The sequence below is a fragment of the Meles meles genome, chromosome 12 (genome assembly GCF_922984935.1).
Source record: "Meles meles chromosome 12, mMelMel3.1 paternal haplotype, whole genome shotgun sequence".
NCBI classification, from domain to species: Eukaryota; Metazoa; Chordata; class Mammalia; order Carnivora; family Mustelidae; genus Meles; species Meles meles.
Genome location: NC_060077.1, coordinates 11465843 through 11491890, shown reverse-complemented (window position 1 = coordinate 11491890; position 26048 = coordinate 11465843). Strand labels below are relative to the sequence as shown.

At 38.6% G+C, this 26048-nt stretch overlaps 1 protein-coding gene across 1 annotated transcript in view; it reads right to left on the bottom strand.

Annotated features, from left to right (window-relative positions):
• The window catches only part of LOC123954386 (N-alpha-acetyltransferase 25, NatB auxiliary subunit-like), a 60043-nt gene that overhangs the window by 7141 nt on the left and 26854 nt on the right, over positions 1 to 26048 (bottom strand). The window contains exons 13-23 of the mRNA XM_046025510.1: positions 25258 to 25347; positions 19235 to 19415; positions 18516 to 18615; positions 13924 to 14075; positions 13218 to 13343; positions 9412 to 9655; positions 8873 to 8996; positions 8155 to 8220; positions 6183 to 6280; positions 4588 to 4698; positions 657 to 803 (exon numbers count right to left, since the gene is read on the bottom strand). Coding sequence (XP_045881466.1) covers positions 657 to 803; positions 4588 to 4698; positions 6183 to 6280; positions 8155 to 8220; positions 8873 to 8996; positions 9412 to 9655; positions 13218 to 13343; positions 13924 to 14075; positions 18516 to 18615; positions 19235 to 19415; positions 25258 to 25347 — 1439 coding nt within the window. The remainder of the gene's footprint in view (positions 1 to 656; positions 804 to 4587; positions 4699 to 6182; positions 6281 to 8154; positions 8221 to 8872; positions 8997 to 9411; positions 9656 to 13217; positions 13344 to 13923; positions 14076 to 18515; positions 18616 to 19234; positions 19416 to 25257; positions 25348 to 26048) is intronic.

The window sequence follows — 26048 nt, the reverse complement described above, 5'->3', positions numbered from 1 at the left end:
TCAGACTGAAAGTTTACTTAGTTCATTTTTTAAAAGAATACATATCCTAAAGGCAAGACTTTATAAGGATTTTGCTAACAAATTTTTTTTTTTTTTTGCTAACAAATTTTTAAGAAACTAGCCTATAGTAATTACCAAGAGAAGTCTGATGAGTGGTACCCTTGATTCCATGCTTGGCTCTATTCCCCCTTTTGACTGGCTTACTCTCCAGCCTAATTATTACTGACATTAATTATTTATGATGTCCAGCATCTCTTTTTCAGCTCATAACTGCTGGGGTGGCAAAGAAACCAGCGAACCCAGCAGGAGGTAACTATTCACTCAAGGAGACTATCCCTGGATCTCAATGGCTGGTTTCCTCTGGTGCTCACAACAGGGACAGTTCTAATTGTACTCCTCATTAACTAATCTCAGTATTCACAGCAAAGGAACAACCCCAAAAATGCACAGAAAGAAGGTATGGGATGGGGAGAAGTGAAGACAGAGGGGAAATCACCACCACCAATGACACAACAAAAAACTGCTGCCAGCCACCTTCCAATCACAAGTTTTACATGGAGCAGATGATGAACGGAAATTAACTTATCCTTGTGATAAAGTAAGGAACACTTGAGTATCTACAAATAACTTATTGGTGAACACCTACAGTCCCTTACCAGTGAGAGAGAAGTATCTTCTAAAATAAGTTCTTCAAGTTTAAGTGCAATTAGATGTGTTTCAAGCCCTTTAATATGATCCACAACGTTGGAAATTAAAGTCTGAAGCCCAGTAACATAGTCTTGGAAACTGGTGAAGACAGGTGGCTGGAAAAAAGATTTTTAAAAAGATGAAAGATTATCAAACATATTTCCTTTGCTTACATCTCATAAGCTATATTAACTTCATGCTACAGTATTACTTAATGCTATTAACAGTAACGAGGATGGATATAATTTTGGATATTAAGACAGTCTCTCAAATCAAGGTAAATTTAATTAGTACCAATAATGCTTAACTCAGGAACAATGACAAGCATTTTTTTTTTAAATGGGGCTTATTCTCTCTAGGAACTGGAGATGGAAAAACCAAGAGAAAGTATCTTAGGTGGTCATTACTCAACTTCAGGCTGAGAATCTTCTGGAACACTAAAGAAGATGAGAGGAACCAAAGTTTCATTTCTTCTCTATATGTCTTTGAGATTTCCTCTAATATTAATAACAGAAATAGAGTTTTTTAAGTTCCAACAGAAAAAATAATGGGTAACAACAGTCACAAAAATTCTGAAAAATAGCAGTTAAGGGGAACTTGCCCTCATATATATGAGGGTATATTATAAAGCTACATGAAATCCAGACAGTACTGGTATATAAATGAGCTGATAAAAAGTGAAAGAAAACAAGTCCCAAGATAAACCAAAGAGTATAAGGGAATTTAAATGGTAACATCTCAGAACAGTGGTTTCCAGTGGATGAATGGTACTGAGATAACTTGGGAGACATTTGAAATTATAAAACAGGAGCACCGGGCTGGCTCAGTCAGTAGAGCATGCAACTCTTGACCTTGGGGCTTGTGGTCTTAAGTTGGGTGTAGGGATGCCTACCTTGGGTGTAGGGATGACTTAAAAATAATTTTTTAAAAACATTTATTTATTTGAGGGAAAGAGAGAGAGAGAGCACAAGCACATGAGCAGGGATAAGGGCAGAGGGAGAAAATCTCAAGCAGACTCTCCAATGAGCACAAAGCCCAATAACCCATGATATCATGACTTGAGCTGAAAACAAGAGTTAAATACTTACTTAACCAAGTGACCCAACCAGGGGATGAAATCTTTTTAAAAAATAAACAAAATAAAAAGTAAGTACCAAAATAAATTCCAAACAGAGTAAATACCTAAGTTTTAAAAATCCACTAAAGCACCAGAAGAAAATTTAGTTAATGGCTTGTGTAATAAATTGGAAAGGACTTCCCAGGGGCGCCTGAGTGGCTCAGTGGGTTAAAGCCTCTGCCTTCGGCTCGGGTCGTGGTCCCAGGGTTCTGGGATCAAGCCCCACATTGGGCTCTCTGCTCAGTGGGGAGCCTGCTTCCTCCTCTCTCTCTGCCTGCCTCTCTGCTTAATTGTGGTCTCTGTCTGTCAAATAAATAAATAAAATCTTTAAAAAGAAAAAAAAGGACTTTCTAAACATTACACCAAACTAAGAACCATTAAAAATTTTTTTCTTAATTACTATGTTGACAAAAAAATTACTCGTTAAAAGATAAATAAAAAACTGGAAAAAACCCAACAGCTTAAAATACATCATTAGGAAAAATATTACTACCACAACAGGAAACTTGGGCAAAGATGTGAACAGAAGGGGCGCCTGGGTGCCTCAGTGGGTTAAATCCTCTGCCTTCAGCTCAGGTCATGATCTCAGGGTCCTGGGATCGAGCCCTGCATCGGGCTCTCTGCTCAGCAGGGAGCCTGCTTCCTCCTCTCTCTCTACCTGCTTCTCTGCCCACTTGTGATCTCTCTCTCTGTCAAATAAATAAATAAAAATCTTAAAAAAAAAAGATATGAACAGAAAATATATCAAAGAAATCTCAGCAACATGTGACACAATTCAGAAATCAGACAAATGCAAGAAACCTGTCCAATCAGTTAGTAAAGCAAGTTTATGTACTTTCTCTCATTCTCTCTCCCTTGAATAAATAAAATCTTAAAAAAAAAAAAAGTAATGAGATACATCCATGTATCTCCAGAAGAGGTGTCTAAGGTACCCTGTTAAATGAAAACACAAACAGACAAGTTTCCGATATAGAGCATAATTTTGGTTTGTTTGCAGTGGTGATCACTGGCTGGTGGGACTATGAGTGATCTTCACTTTATTCACACCTTTAGGTTACTTTGATGATCAAGAAAATAGGAAAGCTGTTCTCAGTTTTAGAAATTAAAAAAGCAGTAACTACAATCCACCACCACCACCTCAGCCCCAAAATCCAAATGCCAATAAGCTCTTCGAAATGTTCTAGGTACATGGGTTTTCATTAGAAGAAATTAACAGAGAAACTTTTACCCACACTTTCAAATTTTACACTCATGATCTGTTAAATTATCTTGAAAGAAGAGGAGAGAAGGTTCCTTCACTTAGCCCCTCATCCAAATATAACTACCCTTTGTTTCTGAATGAATGGAAACATCCAGCAAAGCAGTGTCAAATCTAAAGAATTCCTGAATTATTATACGGAATTATGCAGGAAGTCAATATTACCACTAAAACCATTAACATTTTCAAATGACAATGGTCACTGTATGTTGCTACAGTGAAGAACACTCTCTCATTTATAATGATAGGACAAATTCAAACATTAAAAAAACAGCACATCCGGGGCACCTGGGTGGCTCAGTGGGTTAAAGCCTCTGCCTTAGGCTCAGGTCATGATCCCAGGGTCCTGGGATCGAGCCCCGCATCGGGCTCTCTGCTCAGCAGGGAGCCTGCTTCCTCCTCTCCCTCTCTGCCTACTTGTAATTTCTGTCTTTCAAATAAATAAATAAAATCTTTAAAAAAAAAAAACAAAAACAGCACATCCTGTGGAGAATGAATCCTAAATAACTTTCCTCATGAAAAGTACACAAATTATGTTAATGTTTTACACATTCAAAAATTAAATCAATAGATGGGAGGATACTCCAAAACTGAAGACAAAGAAAAATAAATGAATCTTATTTATACCATACTAATAATATAATTTATTTTTAATTCCAGTGTTTTTACAGAGTACTTAACTGTTTGTATCCACTGGAACATATTCTAAGGACAAAGAACAACAGCAAAAAAATTTGAACTTTATTTAGTGGCTTATTGAAACTAGTAATGCAAATGATATAATAATGTAATTCCAAAACTGTTCAGTATTTCTTGTAAAACAAGTGAAATAAATACATTGATGCTATAGGGAACCAGGGTTCAAACTCTGGGGGCGGCATGGGGGGAAGCTATAAACTGGAAGGAGAGAAGGAAAAGAAGGGAGAACACAGGGACACCTGGGTGGCTCAGTGGGTTAAGCCTCTGCCTTCACCCCAGGTCATGATCCCAGAGTCCTGGGATCGAGCCCCACGTCGGGTTCTCTGCTCAGCAGGGAGCCTGCTTCCCCCTCTCTCTCTGCCTGCTTTTCTGCCTACTTGTGATCCCTGTCTGTCAAATAAATAAAATCTTTAAAAAAAAAAAAAAAAGAAGGGAGAACGTGGTGATGTTGGACTAAAACTGGAGGTATCACGAAGAATTAATTATTCTGAGTGTTTACATGTGTAAATACATTTCCTCTTTCCACTAACATAAACTTGAAACCCCATCAACAACCAGTACACCTAACATCTACATCTTGGTTTTGAAATGCCACTCCCCATAAAAGAACCAGGCAGGGCTCCTTGAAAAAATGTCTCAGTTCAGTTCAATGGGAACAAAGTGGATAGAGCATTCTTGCTTTTCTATAGGTGTGTAATTTAAAAACAAAAACAAGCTGGGGAGGGAAAACGAATGTACACAGGATTCTAAGGTCTCTTATAATATGCAGTAAAACAGTGAAAAGAAAAAGCAGCATGCAGCCAAGTTATATTTTCTCTGTTATTACCATGATGATGCTGGTTTCTTTTTTCTTCTTTTTCTTTTTCTGTATATTTAATTTGTATGGTCGCAGGACACTCTCACAGTAACTGGACACCCAAAGGATAATAGAAATAGTCTAAAAGAGGAAAAATTGCAAAGTCATCAATAAGCATTATATTCAAGACATCTATCAGGAACAGTTAAGGGTTATGGATTGAACAATCCTTGCTGACAGTTCTATGCAAATCCCTTCAAATTCTCCTCTAGCTCTCCACTACAGATTAGAGAGATTAGATTACTTTCTACAATTACCACACAGATCCAGAAGACCTTCATCTGAACACTGCTTGAAATACTAAGATTGCTTCAATCTTTATCCTCCCTTCTAGCTCTCCCAGCCCTAAAGCCATCCTACATTTGGTACAGTTTCCTTTCACTCCCTTGCAGGAAGTAATCCCTTTCACTCAAGTAGAGGTCCAAATTCCTATACCTGGAATCCAAAGGTTCTTTACAATATGCCTCTGCCCACCCACCTCCCAACCCAGTAAGATAATACCTCCCCTATAAATCTTAAACACAGAGGGGCACGGTATCAAGCACCAAATCAGGCTCTGTGCTCAGCACAGAGTCTGCTTTTCCCTTTCCCTCTGCACTTTTCCCTGCACTCTCAAATAAATAAATAAAATCTTTAGACAAAAAAAGATTCTTTCTCTCCCTCTGCCCCGTCCCAAAGCACTCATGCTCTCTTTAAAAGAAAGAAAGAAAGAAAGAAAAACAAAAACGCAAAAAAACAGAGAACTCTCCTTGGTCAGCTCGTTTCCCTCCTTTAAGTTAGGTGTTTATACCATGCTTCTTCTCTGTTACAGAGTGCATGGACATACCCATGCAATTATTACTGATTTGTTCAGTATTAGACACTTATACTTTGCCAATCACCAGAACAGACTAGGAGGAAGAGAAAAGTAAATAAACGTGAGGAAAATAAGATAATGGATTATGAGTGTTTGCAATCTTCCTCTTCCCCTCTGGTTAAAACAGAGAAAGTTTTGCTAAATCTGTGCCCAGATTCTCCTTTATAATGCAGAATCTTAGTTAATTAATGACTAGCAACAACAAATTTAAAAAGCTACTGGTTGGGGTGGCTGGGTGATGGACACTGGGGAGGGTATGTGTTGTGGTAAGCACTGTGTATTATGTAAGACTGATGAATCACAAAACTGTACTCCTGAAACAAGTAATATATGTTAATAAAAATTTAAAAATCATTCATGGTGAAATAATAATAATAAATAAAAAGCTGGTGGAATTAACTTAAAATACATAACAGTGGAGTCAAAAAGGAAAGTGAACAGAGAACAGATAGATTTGGAGTGAATCTGAGCAATTTTTAGAGACTGGTAAAGCAAACTCCAAGTTTTACTCATTATGAACAAAACCTTCTTGGTATGCTTGGAAGGAGCTCATTCAAAAATGACTTAAATTGCTTTTCACTTAACAAAAGGTAGGGGTGGAGGATTAAATTACAGGTGTAAGGTGCCTATTACCTGTTCATTTTTAAAAAATTAATCCTTCCCTCAATAAAGGAAAACCGAGTTTCTCAGGAAGAGAACAAAGACATACCTCAACAAAGAAGACTAAGTTCTCTAAAAGAGCAGGTCGTGTTTTCAAATTACCATCTTTAACTTCTAAGAGGTCACCTTTACATCTACTGAAGACATCTGAAAACAGGAAAGTATTTTATTTTTTTTTTTTTTTAATTTATTTATTCGTTTGACAGAGAGAAATCACAAGTAGGCAGAGAGGCAGGCAGAGAGAGAGGGGGAAGCAGGCTCCCTGCTGAGCAGAGAGCCTGATGCAGGGCTTGATCCCAGGACCTTGAGATCATGACCTTAGCCGAAGGCAGAGGCTTTAACCCACTGAGCCACGCAGGCACCCCAGTATTTTATTGTTTTGTTCAGCTTTTGTTTCAATGATATTTTTAGGAATACGATGCACAATAAGCAAATATAAAAAGATTAATCCAGAAAGTTTTTCCCCCCACAGTGAACCAAACAACAAAGGATATCTATTTTCACCTTATTTTTTTAAAAAAGATTTTATTTTTAAGTAGTTTCTATCCCCAAGGTAGGGCTCAAAATTATGACCCCAAGATCAAAAGCTGCAGGCTCTACCAACTGAGCCAGCCACGAGCCCCTATTTTCAGCTCTTTAAAAAGCCATGTAACTATTGCTCTGTTGCCTTCAAAATATAAAAGGTGACCTTATAAATTATATATTCTAGAGTTTAAAAACCAGCTAACCTTTCCACAAATAGGCCACTGCCACAATAAAATGAAGACTCCAAATGAATGATTTAAAAGAATGTGGGCCATTATGGACTAAAAGACTAAGGTGCATGATAGAAATTCACCTTCATAATAAATACCATGTTTTATTTGCACAATCTTTGTCTTTTAATTATCATTTTTCAGTTGGGCAATAAATTAAAAGACCATTTAGGCTCTTGAAAAGAAAGACCCTTATGGATTTGAAATGCATTTATGTACTTTTATATCAAACAATTCCATTTCCAGGAATCTAATCCCAAGGAAATGTTCAAATGAGTACCCAAATACTTATGTCCCAAAATGTTCATTTCAGCATTATTATAGTCATAACTAACTCAAGTACATAATATATTATGTACTCCGTGAGGCATACATAAATAAACAGCACATTGCTCTAATACTGTGCTTATATGTAACTGACATGGTAAGTGTTCAAGACAACAAAACGTTAAAATAAAATGTATTGCGCGCCTGGGTGGCTCAGTGGGTTAAGCCGCTGCCTTCGGCTCAGGTCATGATCTCGGGGTCCTGGGATCGAGTCCTGCATCAGGCTCTCTGCCCAGCAGGGAGCCTGCTTCCCTCTCTCTCTCTCTGCCTGCCTCTCTATCTACTTGTGATCTCTCTGTCAAATAAATAATAAATAAAATCTTAAAAAAAAATAAAAATAAAAATGAAAAGTATGTATTATAACCTTATCATGTGTTTAAAAAAATAAATCACTACTATGTATTTCCACACACGCATATAAGACTGTTCAGGGGGCATCTAGGAGTATAGACCCCAAAAGTGTTACTTACCTTGTAAGGAAAAGTATTTATTTCCCTCTGGGGAAATAGGTCTGGGAATGAAAGAAAGACCATACCTACTTGCTAACTGTTTTACAGTAGGTTGTCTACTACTTTAGTAATCAACACTTTTTTTTAAAAAAGATTTTATTTATTTATTTGACAGAGAGAGAGATCACAAGTAGGCAGAGAGGCAGGCAGAGAGAGGAAGAGAAGCAGGCTCCCTGCTGAGCAGAGAGCTGGATGCGGAGCTTGATCCCAGGGCCCTGAGATCATGACCTGAGCTGAAGGCAGTGGCTTAACCCACTGAGCCACCCAGGTGCCCCAATCAACACTTTATAAATTTAAAAACAAGTCTTTCAAAATACCAAAAGTATACATTATTATTTTCAAGTTATTGTTTGCAACTCTTGCATTTTCTGCTAAAAAATGAGTTCTTGTCAGACAATAAAATATGGGACTCCACAGTCAGAATGCTTACCTTTTAATTGTTCTAGTAAAGACTTAAGACTATTCTCTACTCTCTCCTGGATCTCCACTGTATCCTCTAAAATTGAAAAAAAAACAAAAACAAAAACAAAAACAAAAAAAAACCCACTCAATTAATTTTTTTAGGGAGAAAAAGAATTAAGATCAACACCTGCAAGGAACTCATGGACAAGGACATTTTCTTTACTCTTAAGACTCAAAGGCATCAAATTCCATTACTGAGAGACAAAGAAAAAGAAAGGAAAAGAAAAAGAGAGACATTAACTACCTTTCTCTCAAAAGTAATACCTAAAATTCTCTAAGAAGACTTAAAATCCATGTGCTTCAAATACTCTCAAAGACAGAATCCACAAACCTTATGATTGGGGGGATGATGGGGATTAATGGAATATGTGTGATTCTCACCAAATTAGGAAAAAACTCATTTCCACAAAGTTTAGTAAAGAATTCAATCTGAAATCCAATAATACTTGAACAAATTAAGGATTTTTTTCAACTTTTGGACATAACAAGTGATTTTAAATACGGAAGACTTAAATTTCTAAAACATTACTTCGTAATCTATGAATGTACCTTCTTTGATATTAAACTAGACACTTCCAGAACAGCTTCCATCTCCTCCCAGTCTGTCCAAATATGTGAACTATTACATTTACTAAGTTTTCAAAGACAAAGGCCTAGTAAATACACTCGTGCAAATGTACACTTACCTAAACCACTGGTGTCCAGCTCATAAATATCACTAACAAGATAAAAAGAACTGGTCTGACACTGAGAACAGCCAGAACTAAAGAATCCAGCCATTCTGGTAGGTACAGGACCAAGGAAAGGATACTGGAAAAAAAGGGGAAAAAGTAATGTCCTTTAAATCCATCTAAACTTATATAGAACAAGAAAACAGCAGACTAAAACTACTGGATAAAAGTCTATTTCAGCAATTAAGTTGCAATTCACTATCTAACTAAACTAACAACTGAATCATTATGGTGAAAACAGAAACCCTGTATTAGTTTGTTGACTATTAAAAATATACCATTACAAATAAAGCTACTTTGCTTTTCCTCACTCTCCAATTTGGATAGTGAGAGAGCCTCTGTAATTCCCAAGTCTATAAAGGCAGGTTTTCTTCTTACAGGTGCCATAAACTGGGACAAAATACTGTTCTTTACTATTCACCCACCCCAAATTCCTATTTTTAAAGACAGTCTAGGTTACTGCAGCTTTGATGGTGAACACATATTGATGATACCTGAACTTCCTTCTCAATGAATCGCTTTCCTGTCTCCAGAGCCACCTCCAGCTGTTGAAGGAGTAAACGAAGAATATCAATCCGGGAGGACACACCATTCTCAGTGGTCTTTTCTGAGTTTCTTGGCTCCATGGGGTGGTTCAGACCTGGAAGTCCACTAATCAGCCTCAGTGTTAAGGAACGGATTCTTAACCACATGGTCTCTTCCTCCAAGGAAAGTTTCTTATGTTCTTCAGAAACATTCCTTAAAAAGAAATATCCCCAAACAATCCATTTTATTCAATGTGTTGCCTTTACATCTTTCAAGCTTTACTTCGATCAGTCAAGATGCCATTGAATGATCCCGGCACTCGTCTCCTAGCTGAATGATCTCGCATAAACCCAATCACCCAAGTCCCCAATTCAGGATTAACAAAACAGGGAATGCTAACCTACCTAACAGGTCAATTTTCCGCTTCAGTGAGATTTCTGATAACAACAAAATACATATCATGTATTTTGCTGAAAATGTTGTTGAAAATTTTTGTATCATGCGTTTTCAACAAAATACACAATATAAAAATTTCAAATGACAGAAAACTGAAAAATAGAAAAATGTACCCTAATAACCAACACCTGCAATTTTTTTTTTTTTAAGATTTTATTTATTTATTTGATAGACAGAGATTGCAACTAGTCAGAGAGGCAGGCAGGGAGAGAGAGGAGGAAGCAGGCTTCCCGATGAGCAGAGAGCCCGATGCGGGGCCCGATCCCAGGACCCTGGGATCATGACCTGAGCTGAAGGCAGAGGCTTTAACCCACTGAGCCACCCAGGCGCCCCAACACCTGCAATATTAACAAGCTTGGTATCAATCCTTTCAGACTCTTACAATACAGATGAACAAAACTGCAACTAAAGATATTTATATAATTTGACATATTTTAAACAAATAAAATGGGTTCATGATATTTATACTTTTTTGACAGTCTATAGAAAAGAGTTACCATAGCAAGCCTGAGGCTATTATCTTTAGAAGGGCCAGCTTGCAAGGCTGACGGTTAGCTAATGTCTAGGAACTTGGCACTCCAACCATTCCCTCAATGATAAGAGTGGCTCACTACGCCTAGGCTGTTTGTACAAACCATATGGTCTACTGAGAACACCTGCTTTCCTTCTGGGAGTCTGGTATGTTGACACATGATAGACAGAGGGTACCTACATAACCAGCTGGTAAAAACCTGGGGCATTAGGGGCACCTGGGTGGCTCAGTTGAGTTAAGCCTCTGCCTTTGGCTCAGTCATGATCTCAGGGTCCTGGGATGGAGCCCCACATCAGGCTCTCTGCTCAGCAGGGAGCCTGCTTCCCGCCCGGCTCCCCGCCTGCCTGCCTCTCTGCCTACTTGTGATATCTATCTGTTAAATAAATAAATTAAAAAAAAAAAAAAAAAAAACCTGGGGCACCAAATCTCCAATGGGCTTCCCTAGGCAGAAATGCTGCACACACATCACTGTGTTTTTTTTTGTTTGTTTTGTTTTTTTAAGATTTTATTTATTTATTATTTCACAGAGAGAGAGATCACAAGTAGGCAGAGAGGCAGGCAGAGAGAGAGAGGAGGAAGCACGCTCCCCGCGGAGCAGAGAGCCCGATGCGGGGCTCGATCCCAGGACCCTGAGATCATGACCTGAGCCGAAGGCAGCGGCTTAATCCACTGAGCCACCCAGGCGCCCCATCACTGTGTTTTTTACTGCTAAGAAACACAGAAGGGAGAGAGCACTGGAAGTCTGTGCATAGAGTTGTCCAGATTCTGTGTCTTTTTCCCTTGCTGATCCTGTCATTTCTCCTTCTGTTATAATAAACCTTAGCTGTGAAGACAACTACAGGTTAAATCTTTTGAGTCCTAGCAAACCACTGAATGCAGTCTTGGCAATCCCCAAATCACAGTGCACTTGACATCTGAACAACATTGATTTGAACTGCATGGGTCCACTTACACAGATTTTTATTTATTTATTTATTTATTTTTTTTGGTAAATGCAGTATAGTATTGTAAATGTATTTTCTCTTCCTTATAATTTTCTTTTTTTTTTAAGATTTTATTTCTTTTTCAGACAGAGATCACAAGTAGGCAGAGAGGAAGGCAGAGAGAGAGAGGAGGAAACAGACTCCCTGCGGAGCAGAAAGCCTGATGTGAGGCTCAATCCCAGGACCCCAGGATCATGACCTGAGCTGAAGGCAGAGGCTTTAACCCACTGAGCCACCCAGGTGCCCCCCTTATAATTTTCTTAATAACATTTTCTTCCTCTAGCTTACTTTATTAAAAAAATACAGGATATAATATATATGACATACAAAATATGTGCTGTTGAACTGTTCATGTCATAGGCAAGGCTTCCAGTCAATACACTATTAGCAGTTAAGTTTCTGGGGAGTTAAGTTACACCTGGATTTCTAACTGTACAAGGGGGTCAGAACCCCAACACCACACACTATTCAAGGATCAAACGTATATTCAGAACTACGTCATATACTTATCTGCACGTTTGTGCTCTTACTGCCTTTGGTTGTACTTTCCTAGAAGTGATCTGTTGAATTAAGTGGGATATGGAATTTTCAATCTTTTTTTTCCTAAAGATTTTATTTGAGGGAGATCACAAGTAGGCAGAGAGGCAGGTTGAGAGAGGGGGTAAGCAGGCTCCCCGCTGAGCACAGAGCCTGATGCGGGGCTCAATCCCAGGACCCTGGGATCATGACCTGAGCTGAAGGCAGAGGCTTAACCCACTAAGCCACCCAGGCGCCCCTGGAATTTTCAATCTTAATACAGATTACCAAAATTCTCCATAGGAAGATTATATAAAGTCACATCTTCATGTCAATGCACAACCACCTTTACCTGCACAACCCTGCTGACCACAAGTATTAATCTTTTTGATCTTTGTCCAACAGTTAAAAAAAATCTTTATCACTGTAAGGTGCATCTCTTTGAATTTCTTAAGTCCAATTTGTTTTTTAGTTATATTCTTCTTACTGGTTTATTTAAAGTTCTCCCTTTGGGGCACCTGGATGGCTCAGTGGGTTAAAGCCTCTGCCTTCAGCTCAGGTCATGATCTCAGGGTCCTGGGATCGAGCCCCGCATCAGGCTCTCTGCTCGCGGGAAGCCTGCTTCCCCTCTCTCTCTGCCTGCCTCTCTGCCTACTTGTGATCTCGGTCAAATAAATAAATAAAATCTTAAAAAAAAAAAAAGTTCTTAACAAATTTACTTCTATATAGAAGGCTAATATTTACAGAGACCAAATCCTTTGTATTTCCGGGTTTGATGTAATGCTAAGAAAGGCTTTCCCTAACCATTAAAAAATATGTTCTAGGGGCGCCTGGATGACACGGTCAATTAAGTGTCTGACTCTTGATTTCAGCTCAGGTCATGATCTTGAAATTGAGCCTCACATCAGGCTCTGCACTGGGTGTGAGGCCTGCTCAGGATTCATTCCCTCCCTCTCCCTCTGCTCTCCACCCCCCCTCATTCTCTCATTCTCTCAAACAAAACAAAACAAAACAAATTTTTTTAAAATTTTCTTGTAGAACTCTTAACGAGTTCTTTAATCCATCTGGAATCTCTTTTCATGTATGCTATGAAGGAAAATCTAATTTTTAGATTAGCCAGTAATCCAACATAGGAGTGAGATTCATTTTCCTCATTTGGCTTACCTATGCCTTCTATTCCTACAACAACCATGTTATTTTATTTGTATAAAAAAGAGATTTTTTTTTTAAACTCTTAGATTCATCCCAATTTTCCAAGAATAAATACTTGGGGTTTAATTCCAGTTACCTGTCTTTTGGGTCCCAGCTGAAGAAAACATTTAAGTCTCTGTTGTCTCGCAAGGCTTCCCATGGAATGTCATCTTCTTCCGGGTGAAGATTCATTGATTTTATACTTTCTGCTAAACTGGTTGATCTGTGATAGAGAAAATTTATGTATTATTTCAATAGTAAAACAGCCATGAAAACATACTAGCCACAACTTTGTCTTACTAGAAAGAAAGGAAAAGAAAGAGGAAGAAGGATTTATTATTAAGAAGTAAAGGTTCACAGTGCTCGCTTCAGCAGCACATATACTAAAAGAAGTAAAGGTTCACAGAAGATGACAGAACCAAGCCCATATCACGCTGGCCTGCTACACAGCAAGAGAAAGCACCTGGAAGCTCAACTAAAATAAAATGGATCAACATTAATTCCTGAAACCCCATGTTTAAGTGGGGAAGGGAAAGCCTTTAAACAACACATGGATTGGGTGATGACCACAGCCTGTCTGGTTTGTGCACTAGACATGCGATGGTGCTGGCTATGCGATCGTTCTCCATGACATGCACTGGGTCATTTCCCCTTTCTTCTCTGCTCCCACCAACTTTCTCTCTCTCTCTTTTTCCCCATTTGTCCCTAGCTTAGGCCTGCTATTATCACCCAGGAGCCCATTAACAGCTCTCAGGATCTGATCTAACCCCTGAGTTTCTTTTTAGCTCTTGTGCAATACTTACATATTTGCTTCAAGTAGAAGGTCTAACAACATCCGTTCAGTACGGACTTGTGCAAAATGAAGAGAATTATTCAGCCTGTTCCTAAAAGCGATAAACTCTGGGATCTTCTCAAATGCACCATATTTGTAAGCTTGAATAATATATTCTGAGGTCTGGGAAGGAAAGACATCACCTCCGTATAAATATTTCACAGATCAGGCAAAGAAGACAAAACTTGCCAGGCAAAACAAAACCAAACTACACTCATACTAAAATTAAGATGTGAAATCGAATCTTTAAAGGTCACAAGTAGAATATCAGCTTTATAACACATTATTTTTCTTCTTTCCTATACCAGTCGCATGTGTTCTTCACTCCTACTATCACCACCACCACCACCCAGCTGCTGCTACCCACACAGACTTTCTCTTAGCAGTCATGTCTTTTAATTCAGTAGGACTGGAGGTTTTGTGATACCATGTCAGTCAAAAATTTCGTTTAGTGCCATTATGGAAGGGATGTTACTCCATGTTTTTCTGCATCTAAGATAAATTGTGTTTTATACAAAGGTTCCAAAAACACCAGAATAATATAACCACCCCACTACCAACCCAAATAAAAAAAAAATCACCCTCTTCCAGAAAAAAGACAGGCTGCTCCTTGGTTTTGTTTATTTCTGAGTACTATGTATCACAAACATAGAGCTTATGTGCATTATATCAAGACAGAAGACAACAAACAAAAGACCCCTAAGAATTCATCAGAATCCACGCTGAGGACAGAAAGACTACAAGAACCAGGTTTCTTGTCCATCCAAACTACATAAGATCTACGCTGGAAAATTCCATGAACAAGTAAGTGAAGGAACACTCACCATATGCATTTTAATTTTAGAATAATACATTTGTACAGATGTAATGTTGTGAACAGAGACAAGAGAAAGAATTCTCAACAGAAATTCTGGCACAATAGAAGAAAATCTCAGGGAAGAACATTTCAGGGGTGTGGGCCTATACCATCAGGATCAGAAGACAGAAGGATACCCTTTTGGGCCAAGAAACGTTAAGCTCAAAGCGGATGTCAGCCCCAAAGATCCTTTCCAGAAAAGCCAGTCTTTTTACACCTTAGTCAGCTCTGTCCCCATCTCCATTATGACTAAATAATTTGCCCAGTAGGAAAATATGCCGATAGTCAACAACATACCCTCTGATACACAGCCTCGCAGGGTTCATTTCAGGCCGCGGGATTGCGCCACGGGCGCTAATTCAACTGCATTCGATGCGGCTTTTAAACCCCATGGGACACCTCGGCGAGCTGTTTGCCTGCAGTATCTGGAGAAATTAAAGACGGACGGACACAAGAAAATTAAAAAGATTACTTGTGATCCTGCAGGTTTAAAGAAGGACTATCCGAAAAAGCTCAAGTGTACCTTCTAGCCTGATTAAAGGACAGCGATATGCCCCATCAAGAAGAGGCCAGGATACTCTAAACACACAGGCCTATCCGATGGCCTCTCGGCTTGGAAAAAGCAAGGTTTACTATCAGCCCTTGCAGCAGGAACGTACAGCTTGAAAAAACCAGCTGCTTAGGAACATAATGATCCAGCAATTAATCAGGATGAAAACAGGACTTCTGGGGATTTCAATCAAATTTACCATTTACAGCTCCAAAATACGCGGATTAAAGAAAAGAACCCAGCTTTACAAAGTAGACAGGCAGTCTTAATTTCTGAGTGGTCCATGGTATATCATTTTTGAAAAAGAGGCAATGGCTTTAAAAAAAGAAAAGTAAGGGGCAATAGACAGGGAATGTAGTCCTTTAACAAACTGAGAAGGTAACTGCAGCTCTCTGGCTTCTGTTTTTAAGATCGTCCTCCTTTAATGCTGCAGCAAAGCGTCGCCGCAGAGCTAGAAAAGAGCCTGTGCATCCACAATTTGAAGAGACAACCCCTACTGGGACTGCAGGCACTTTAAAAAAAACTTTTGAATATCAGAGAATGTTGTCCGTACCTATTTCTACTCACTTATGCACCATGAGGCTAGTTATATCCCATATGGATTCCTGAAATGAACCCTGGTCACCGTAAGAATTAACAAAATAGATGGACATCAACCCTGAATGATCATCTTCATGAATACCTAAAACAGACTTTTAACAGGAAATTATTTTTGAAGTACAAACACAGAAGTAACTTTTGGAGATAAGAAAATCTGTCTCTAAGTCTCACATTGTAAAAATCTATTCCAAAGTAAGATGACAATGATGACCTTTCCAAAAAGAAAATCCCTGTGTAGACCTTCCAAATACAAATTTCAATCCCATAGCACGAAGCCTTACAAAGCAGAACACTGGATTTTCCAGTTAAGGAGCAAAAGTGTTCTTTCGAAGATCAAGTTGAGAATTGAAATACACCAGTCAATCAAGAAAGAACCATCTGGAGATCTCAAAAACCACCAAGAATAAAAGATGTAGAACGTAGGGCTTTAGCCTTCCAAAGATCTAATACTATCGGAAGGGTTAACACATACAAGACAACACTAAAATCGTGCTCTTTCTTATCCTCAAATTCCTATAGGAAATAGTCCACACCACAGTCCGAAGTTCCCTATTTTGGGACTCAAGCTAGGCATGAAGGTTTAAGGTGCATTTTCCTTGCTGTACTGGTTTTTGCTTTTGCTTCTAGGACCCCCCCAAAGATTATCTACTTTAGTAAGATTAAATAAGCTCTCTCGTAGTAATAAAAATAAATTTCAAGCAGAGAGTCCTATTCCCAGATCAATAAAATGATCAGGTCCATCATCACATACATTCGGATCAATTAGTCACTTCTGCCTCACATAACCATCAGCAAAACTTCAGAAACAAAAAAAGGCACTGAGAACAACATACCCTCTCAAATGATTCCTGAAGATCTCCTTTCTCTTTAACAGTAACTTGAGTTGTTTTGTTTTGGGGTAGGTGTGTTTTGTTTTCAAAACAACTCTTTAGACACAGTAATTGGTGGGGGGTTGGGGGGAAGCAAAGCTTAATTTTCAATAGCATATGAAATGTGCCTTATTGACCAAATCGGGAACAATATGGTGCTTCTAGAATGCTGGATGATTAAAAACTGGAATAAAACCAGCCACCAGGCATGGATTAATCCATTATTTACCCCAACTTCCACCTCAGAGCTATCAGAGAAACAAAACTTTGAAAAGGAGTTATCAGTAAATATTTCTTTAACCTTTTTCTTAGAAATACAGAGTGACAGCCAGAATAATGAGATTTGAGAAACACTTTTGATTTGATTTTTTCCCTTGACTTAGTGAAACTTCTTAAGAACAGAGAAGGGCAAGCACAGATACCTGAACACACAGTACAAACACACAGACTTATAACTCAACTGCCCACTTGTGCTAAGATATTTTAGAAATCCAAGGTCCTAGAGATGCCCTCGGATCTCTAAGCCAGACCAGCACCTTCCAGGCAGCATGATGCCTACTTCCCTCTCTCCCTGATCAGGAGGTATGGCACAAAATAAGGTATGAACAGAGATCCCAAATACTGGAGAGTGCCATGGGGGAAGGGGAATAGGGCTTAAAAGCCAACTGATGCACAGCTTACCATCCCTTGCTACATCAGTCCTCTAGGCCTTGCCATAAGGCTTACCAGGACAGAATTACTGCAAGCTGACAACAATAAACCTGTATTCCATTGTTCAGAAATGCTTCCGCTCTGCCTTCTGTTTAATACAAGGCTAAAAAATTCGATGGAAGATAGATTAACCGCAGCTGTTACAGTTACAAAAGAACCACCCCAAAAACCAGCTCTGTTGCCAAGTTCCTTAGTTGCTGTTAGACCATGAAAAGAGAAAACTATGGGCAGATATCTGGCATGGCCGAATTCCAAGCAATGAGTTTTAGAAGCACATGAGAACAAAGCAGGCAATGACCATCCTAGAGACTTGCCTTCTTTTCACCTGTGTTCAAGGTGGATTTACACAGTTGGTTGACTGATTATAGAGACTATACAAAACTTCTGCTTAACTGACAAGTGGAGACCAAGTCTGCCTGCAGTGAAAAATATGGTGCAAATCCCTTCCTTTCATTATGGCACATAGCTCTATCTTATTTACTGCTACTTTAAAAAACACACTATTGACACAAGTTTCTTGAAATGTCCTTCAACTGGACAATTTTATAATTCTAAGAAAATACGAGAGCACTGGATGTTGGCAAAGAGCATGGTAGTATAAACTTCGGAAATAATGGTAACACAGAGCAGCTGCTGTTACAGAATCTTCTACGACATCCCAGGCTATAAACACTTAAGGGTTACTTCTTATTCCCTTAGAAAAAGTCCCTTAGAACTAAGAGGAATACCACTTACTACTCTGTTAATAGTGTTTTAACTGTACCTTTGCATGGATTCTGTTAAACACACCCACTCTAGCAACCACAAAAACTCTTAACCTCCACCTAACAGACGTGGCCAGTAAGCTATGGCCTAAGGCACTTGCAAGTACGCATGGTGCATTCAACATGCACACGTGCCACACAAGGGAAGGTGTTCTCTGACTCGCGTGCATTCAGCAGGCAAGAACATATTTTTAAAAAATATTTTTCACTTACATCTTTCTGGTTGGAGTGGAAAAACCTGAGTGCGAAGTTACAGGATTGGGATGCAGCAGCATACTGACCTAGGGATTCGGCATATTGGGTCAAAAGATAGCTAGGTCAGAAGGAAACAAAGAAAAAAAATACGTTATACTTACCACCTCCAGTACCAACTACACTTCAAATTATTATAGCAGATAAATAGGCACACAGGGAAGTTAAAACAGCCTGCCACAGAAATCATCTCATTCACAGAATCAATTTTTTTTTTAAAGAGCAAAGTTAATTCAGTTTTGTGGGAGACCTAAAGCTCTATGCCATGCTTTCTTACACTCAGATGATTAATGGAGCAGAAGGGAATAAAGAAAATACCCTTGATTCATCATAAAGAACAGTCAAAACACAAATTCAAAGGATCTCTAAGGTCAACAAATAAAGAACATGCATTAATCTCAATTGCAAAGCAGAAATAAAGACTTCCCGATAATGTGTTTCAAGTATAGAGCTGTTTGCTACCTCTGGGGAAAACTCTACCTTTTCAAAACTGTGCAAATTTAAAAATTACCATTAAATGCTGGAAGATATAAAAATCTTTCTGCTTTGCAATGGGTCATCATGGGGGATTACTTAATCTAAAAAGCTTAATAACAGAAACTGAAAAGCTTGAGCTCCATGTGTAAGGACCCCACCCTGATATAGCTAGCTGCTCAGTATTCAGAGTATATACTACCAACCCAATGGTGTCATGCTGGATATGCTTAGCATCAAGGCTGGAGTACAGATCCACCACTGGTTCAAATGCCCCCAGCACACAGTAGATTCGAACAAGCAGCAATTTGAATTGAGCATTGGAAGGGCTGTGGGTTAATCCCTCTTCCAGCAAAGTCAGGGCCTGCCACACAGCAGTCTCGTCACCTAGAACCAAAACGTAACAGTATTATCCACAGTACTTAGCAGCAGATGGAGATTTCTCATAAACAAAAGACAAAAACTTACTGATATTATCACCTCCCTTAACTATTTGAAGAATGAGTTTAGGTGTCAAAGAACAAATTTTAGATATACACCTGTAAGCAAAATAGGCAATTTCCCCAAATAGACAGTTTCTCAATAGTTACCTCAGTTCTTAAACATGCATCTGCAAAAGTGATGCAAACTTTTTAAGTTGTGAACAGGTTTATGAAGGAAGTTACAGAATCTCTGAAAATCCTAGATTCTGAGAAGAGATGGACCTTGAAGGAGAATTTGAGTCCACCAACTTTCCCAATACAGGATTTTCTTTACCAGACCCCAGGAAGATATTCTCTCTAGACAACATTTTTCTTCCATATGTAACTCTATTATTCAGATGTCAAATAATATTTGAAAAAAGTTGTTCACTAATAATCAAATTAATATAACACACTTATTTTTGGCCTACCAAAGTTCAAAAGGTTACATACATCAATAGTCTTAAAGATTAAATAACTTCTTTTTCATGAACTTATTTTCATTAAGAAAATAATACGAAATGGAGATAAACATTTATATACAAAAATATTCATTGTACTAATAATGGGGGAATGATTAAGTAAATTATAATAAAACCCACATTATGCAGCCATTTGATATTAATGAGTTTTTAGTAATGAGGGAAAATACTTATACAGTAACAGTTCGGTAAAGCACACAGAATTCAAATTAGTATGAAGAAGTGATCTTTAGTCTATAAGACATGCACAGAAAAAAAAAAGAAGGAAATATGCCAGCTTTTAGAATATCTTTTAGAACTTGGAAAAGTAAGATTAAAATAAGCTGTTTTCCAATACTTTCATAAATTATTTTTACAGTTAGAGAAAACTTAAACTAAACCTTAAAACACTTAAAGTAAAAGCTCCATGCCTTGAGCTTTTTGAATTATATGCTGCAGGCTTTTTCTAAAAGAAATGAGATATAATCAAAAATTGGGGTTTTAGGTAAATATCCATAATCCTATCCAAACTATGCATACCTATAATCTATGCAGACTACCATTATGACTTTAATGTATTGCCTTTGAATCAGAATCACTTTTACACAGTAGCAATCACGACATCATCTAATTTTGTGTTCTGCTCTTTGAAGTGTTTTCCCATGTTGCTACCTAGTCTTCACAACTATCATTTTATTGAATTCAGCAATACTGACCTAAACTCTGGAGCAACACTAGACATAGGACTGGAGGATAAAGGTCACGGGTGGTTCCTGGCCTTAAGGGGCTCAGAGGTGAGTAAAAAGCTGGACAATTAAAGGGAATAAATAATTCTAAGAAGTCCTAGTTACTCAGGGTGCCTGGGTGGCTCAGTCAGTTAGGCGACCAACTCCTGGCTTCAGCTTGGATGCTGGGATTGAGTCCCCCCCAGGTTCTGTGCTCAGCAGGAGCTGCCTTGAGTATTCCCTCCCTTTGCCCCTCCCCCAACTGGTATGCACATTTGCTCTCCCTCACTCTCTCTCTAAAGGAAACAAATAAATCTTAAAAAAAGGAAAGAAAAAAGAATGGGGTGCCTGGGTGGTTCAGTCAGTTAAGAGTCTGCTTTTGGCTTGGGTCATGATCTCAGGGTCCTGGGTTCTAGCCCTGTGTCAGGCTCCCTGCTCCGAGGGGAGTACTCTTCTCCCTCTGCTCCTCCCCAGCTCATGCTCTCCCTCTCAAATAAATAAAAATCTTAAAAAAGAAAAAAATCCTAGTTACTCAAAGATAACTAGTATTGAAAAAAAGATCTCCTTAAAATGGAAACAAAATTTCAAAATAAACATTAAAAAAGTATAATTTATATATTTTTCTAAACTATTAAACCATTACAAGGATATTTATTATTTTATTTTGCAAAATTTAGGCTATAACTACAACTCTACGCAAATTCATCACCAAATCAAAAGAGCATGAAGCAAAAAAAGAAAAGAGCATGATGGACTGATTAGGCTTTTTGGGAAAAATTTTTCTAACCAAATGTTGTAATATAACAAAATGATGTAAGTTCTAGAGATATATTAATGTACAGTATGGACTACACTTAATGATACTGTACTGTATACTCAAAAGCCGCTAGGAGAGTAGATCTTAATATTTCTAATCACGAGAAAAAAATCTAACTATGGGGTGACAGATATTAACTAAACTTATGGTGGTAATCATTTCATGATATACATATATCAAATCATTATGTTATACATATTAAGCTATACAATCTTAAGCTAATACAATGTAATATGTCAATCACATTTCTTTCTTTCTTTCTTTCTTTCTTTCTTTTTTTTAAATTTATTTGACAGAGAGAGAGATCACAAGTAGGCAGAGAGGCAGGCAGAGAGAGAGGAGGAAGCAGGCTCCCCACGAAGCAGAGAGCCCGATGCGGGGCTCGATCCCAGGACCCTGAGATCATGACCCGAGCCGAAGGCAGCAGCCCAATCCACTGAGCCACCCAGGCGCCCCATGTCAATCACATTTCTTCAATAAAACTAAAGGGGAGCATCGGGCTCTCTGCTTCGTGGGGAGCCTGCTTCCTCCTCTCTCTCTGCCTGCCTCTCTGCCTACTTGTGATCTCTCTCTCTGTCAAATGAATAAATAAAATCTTAAAAAAAAAAAAAAAACAACTAAAGGGGAAAAAAGACACCCTTAACTCCCCATTTTACTTTTGCAGAATCATAAACAAATGCCTTTTGGCAAAATATCTGAGAGCATCATCAACTTCTTAAAGTGCTCTTCTTAGGGGCACCTGGGTGGTTCAGTCGTTAAGCGTCTGCCTTCGGCTCAGGTCATGATCCCAGAGTCCTGGGATAGAGCCCTGCCTCAGTTCCCTGCTCAGCAGGAAGCCTGCTTCGCCCTCTCCCACTCCTCCTGCTTGTGCTCCCTCTCAATCTGTGTCTCTCTCTGTCAAATAAGTAAGTAAAATCTTTTAAGTAATTTTTTTTTCTTAAGATTTTGTTTATTTATCTGATAGAGAGAGACATAGAGCGAGAGGGAATATAAGCAGGGGGGAGTGGGAGAGGGAGAAGCAGGCTTCCCACTGAGCAGGGAGCTCAATGCGGGGCTCGATCCCAGGACCCTGGGATCATGACCTGAGTCGAAGGCAGACACTTAATGACTGAGCCACCCAGGTGCCCCTAAATAAGTAAAATCTTTTAAAAAATTTTAAAAGTGCTCTTCTTAATCTTTCACATTCAAATCAGAGTCTTCCAACATTCATACCGAATTTCTACAGATTTCTAATATCTGTCAGATCCACCCTGGACAATGACTATGCCTCTAATTAGAGCACTTCAACCTCACTTTCACTGACTGCAAGAAACCCTGCATCTTTATAATACTGGCAATTTTTCAATGTATCTGCACTGTATGATTATGGACAATTTGCTTAACTTCTTTCTCTGCCCTGTCTTTCCTTCATCTATAAAACTGCACCAATCTTAACTATATTATAAGGTTTAAATTACCTAATTCATGTAAAGCACTTTCAAGGGCCTGTTGATAAACAAATGTTAGCTGCTATTGCTATACTGGGCATGTTGCTAAAAAACACCAAGGGATTAGCAAAGCCATATAGTCACTTATGAGCAAGAATGGATGCTAGAATAAGTGGGGAAGGGTATCTGAGCAGGGATCAAATTACTAAGAGGTCGGTTCATTCATGGGTGTTTTACAGCTCTATGCAAACTTAGGATTCTGGGGCTCAGATGACAAAGACTGTGATAAAAAGGATTCCAGCCCCATCTCCGGTACAATACAGTATAACAAGTACTAGCACAAGGATACACACAACATCCTATAAAAGTTCAGAAGAGGCATAAACTCTGCAGTGGGGGGGGAGGGGGAGGAGTGTGAAATCAAGACAGGCTCGTCAGAGGTAAAAGTTAGATGAAGGAAGGAAGGAAGTTATTTCAAATAGAGGCACATGACGTTCACTAATACTAGCAAAAAACCAGCAGATTTAGGCTGTAAGTACCTAAGAATTTAGAGATATAGGCAGAGGCTAGGTTATACAGAGCACTGTAAACTATCCTAAAGAGGCTGACCTTTACCCTCAGGAAAACAGGGCACCTCTGAAGGGTTTTCAGCCCGAGGGTGACAGTATGAAAATAAGTGCTCCATGAAATGATCCCCGAGGGCAGGGCTGTGTCCACCACACACAGTACTGTCTCCCCAGCCCTTTGTTTCTTGTGCAATTTATTCTCGTGAATAATATGCAATTAAGTACCTAAATTTCTTTTCCCAAAAAACTGCTAATAAAAGAAAATGTCAGGAGTGAGACCTAAAGGGAATCTCAATATCATTCGCTGAATCATCCTTTTCTTGCTCAAGGATATATGATGCTTCCTTCAGCATATATTGTATTTCTGTCCTAAACAGGTTAATTAGAATTACATTCCAAAAAGAGTACATTCTCCTAAACATTTTTTTTTTTTAAGATTTTATTTATTTATTTGACAGAGAGAGATCACAAGTAGGCAGAGAGGCAGGCAGAGAGAGAGAGAGGGAAGCAGGCTCCCTGCCGAGCAGAGAGCCCGATGTGGGACTCGATCCCAGGACCCTGAGATCATGACCTGAGCCGAAGGCAGCGGCTTAAACCACTGAGCCACCCAGGCGCCCTCCTAAACATTTTTTTAAGTGAATAAAAAGGGCTATTCCATTTCATGGACCTATACATCTTTCTCTGAATCAGTTTCTCTTATTTTAATTGTGGTAGTTCCGTCATTATTCACTTTTCGCAAATGTTTAAAAATATAACAGAGAACAAGAAATATCATGTGTTGACAAGGATGTGGAGAGAAAGGATCCCTCATGCACTGCTTCTGGGAATGTAAATTGGTGCAGCCATTGTGGAAAACAGCATGGAGGTTCCTCAAAAAAAATTAAAAACAGAAATACCGTATGATTCAGTAATTCCACTACTGGGTATTTATCAAAAGAAAATGAAAATACTAACTGAAAAAAGATATACACATGCAGCATTATTTACAATAGCCAGGATACGGAAGCAAACCAAGCGTCCATCAATTGACAAATGGATAAAGAAGATGTGGTGTGTACACACACACACACACACACACACACACACACACACACACATATATATATGAATATTATTCAGCCACAAAAAAGAATATTTTGCCATTTGCAACATGGATGGTCCTAGACGGTATTATGCTAGTGAAATAAGCTAGACAGAGAAAAACGAATACCATATGATTTCGCTTACATGTGTAATCTAAGAAATAAAATGAACAAACAAAAAAGCAGACACAGACCTATAAATAGAGAACTGATGGTTGTCAGGAGGGACGGAGGGTGGTGGGAAAAAAGAGGAGTGGGAGGTATAAGCTTCTGGTCATGGAATGAGTAAGTCACAGGGCTGAAAGGCACAGGGTGGGAAATACAGTCACTGGTACTGTAACAGTGGTACATGGCAACAGATGCTGGCTACATTTGTGGTGAGCAGGGCATGATGTGCAGAACTGCCAAATCACTATGTTGTACACTTGAAATTAATGTAATGTGTATCAACTGTACTTCAATTAATAAAATTTAAAAAATAAAAACAGAACAGATGTGCACTGATTTAAGATTATCTGGATTACAGAGGGGGGATTATCTGGAGATGGGTTCTTCTAGAAGCACCCTGGAGAAGGGCAAGGAGGAAAAACCTAAAAGCATAAATCAAACTCTTGGATTACGTAATTAGTCTCAGGATTTATAATCAATAAAAGTAAAGCATAAAGTCAAACTGAAATCACTCTTCCTTACCTGTTTCTCTCCATATATCAATAAGCACATGGACAGCAAGGAGACAGTAATAGTCTGAAAACTGCAATTCGGTTTTCAAACAGGATTTCCCTGTAGGGAAAAAATCCCATATTTGTATTTTAACATTTGTTCAACTCTCACTGCCCCAAAGGAGTTTTTTAAAGCACGAAAGTGACAGGAGGGAGAAGATAAAAAAGAGGAAATGAAAGTAGTAAGAGGCATATAAATACCAGAAGAAAAATGTAAGCTATGAATCAAAGGATTCAAAAGAAGGTAAGGCCACACTCAGCTGGAGCAGAAGGAAGAGTTCTAGAACAAAGGTGGTATCTGCAATGGCCCCAAAGGGAGAGCAGCAAGATTTGGAAGGAGGTTTCAGGGAAAGAGAAGAACAGAAGCCAAGGGCCATGTACAACTAAAGTAATAGTACACTCATTACTTCACCTAATGATTCAGATTACACTTAGAGAAACACTGACATCATCTGGTCACATAATTTACACTTTATCACATATATCTAGCAAAAGATCATCTACTTCTGAACTAAACATTTACCTCATAATCTACAACATTCACGTTGTTCAATTTCAGTCTATATATTAAAAATACTAAGGCTGATAAGCAGAAAATGTCACAATTAATCATAAGCTCCACGTAATTCATATGAGCCCCAGTGTGACAGAGCTAGCGCAATCAAGAAGAATCTGGACAACTATCATTATTTAAAACTCCAAACTTAAGAAAGGCTTTATATGTGAACAGTCTTCCCATCTGACAGAATAAGCTCCTTGCCA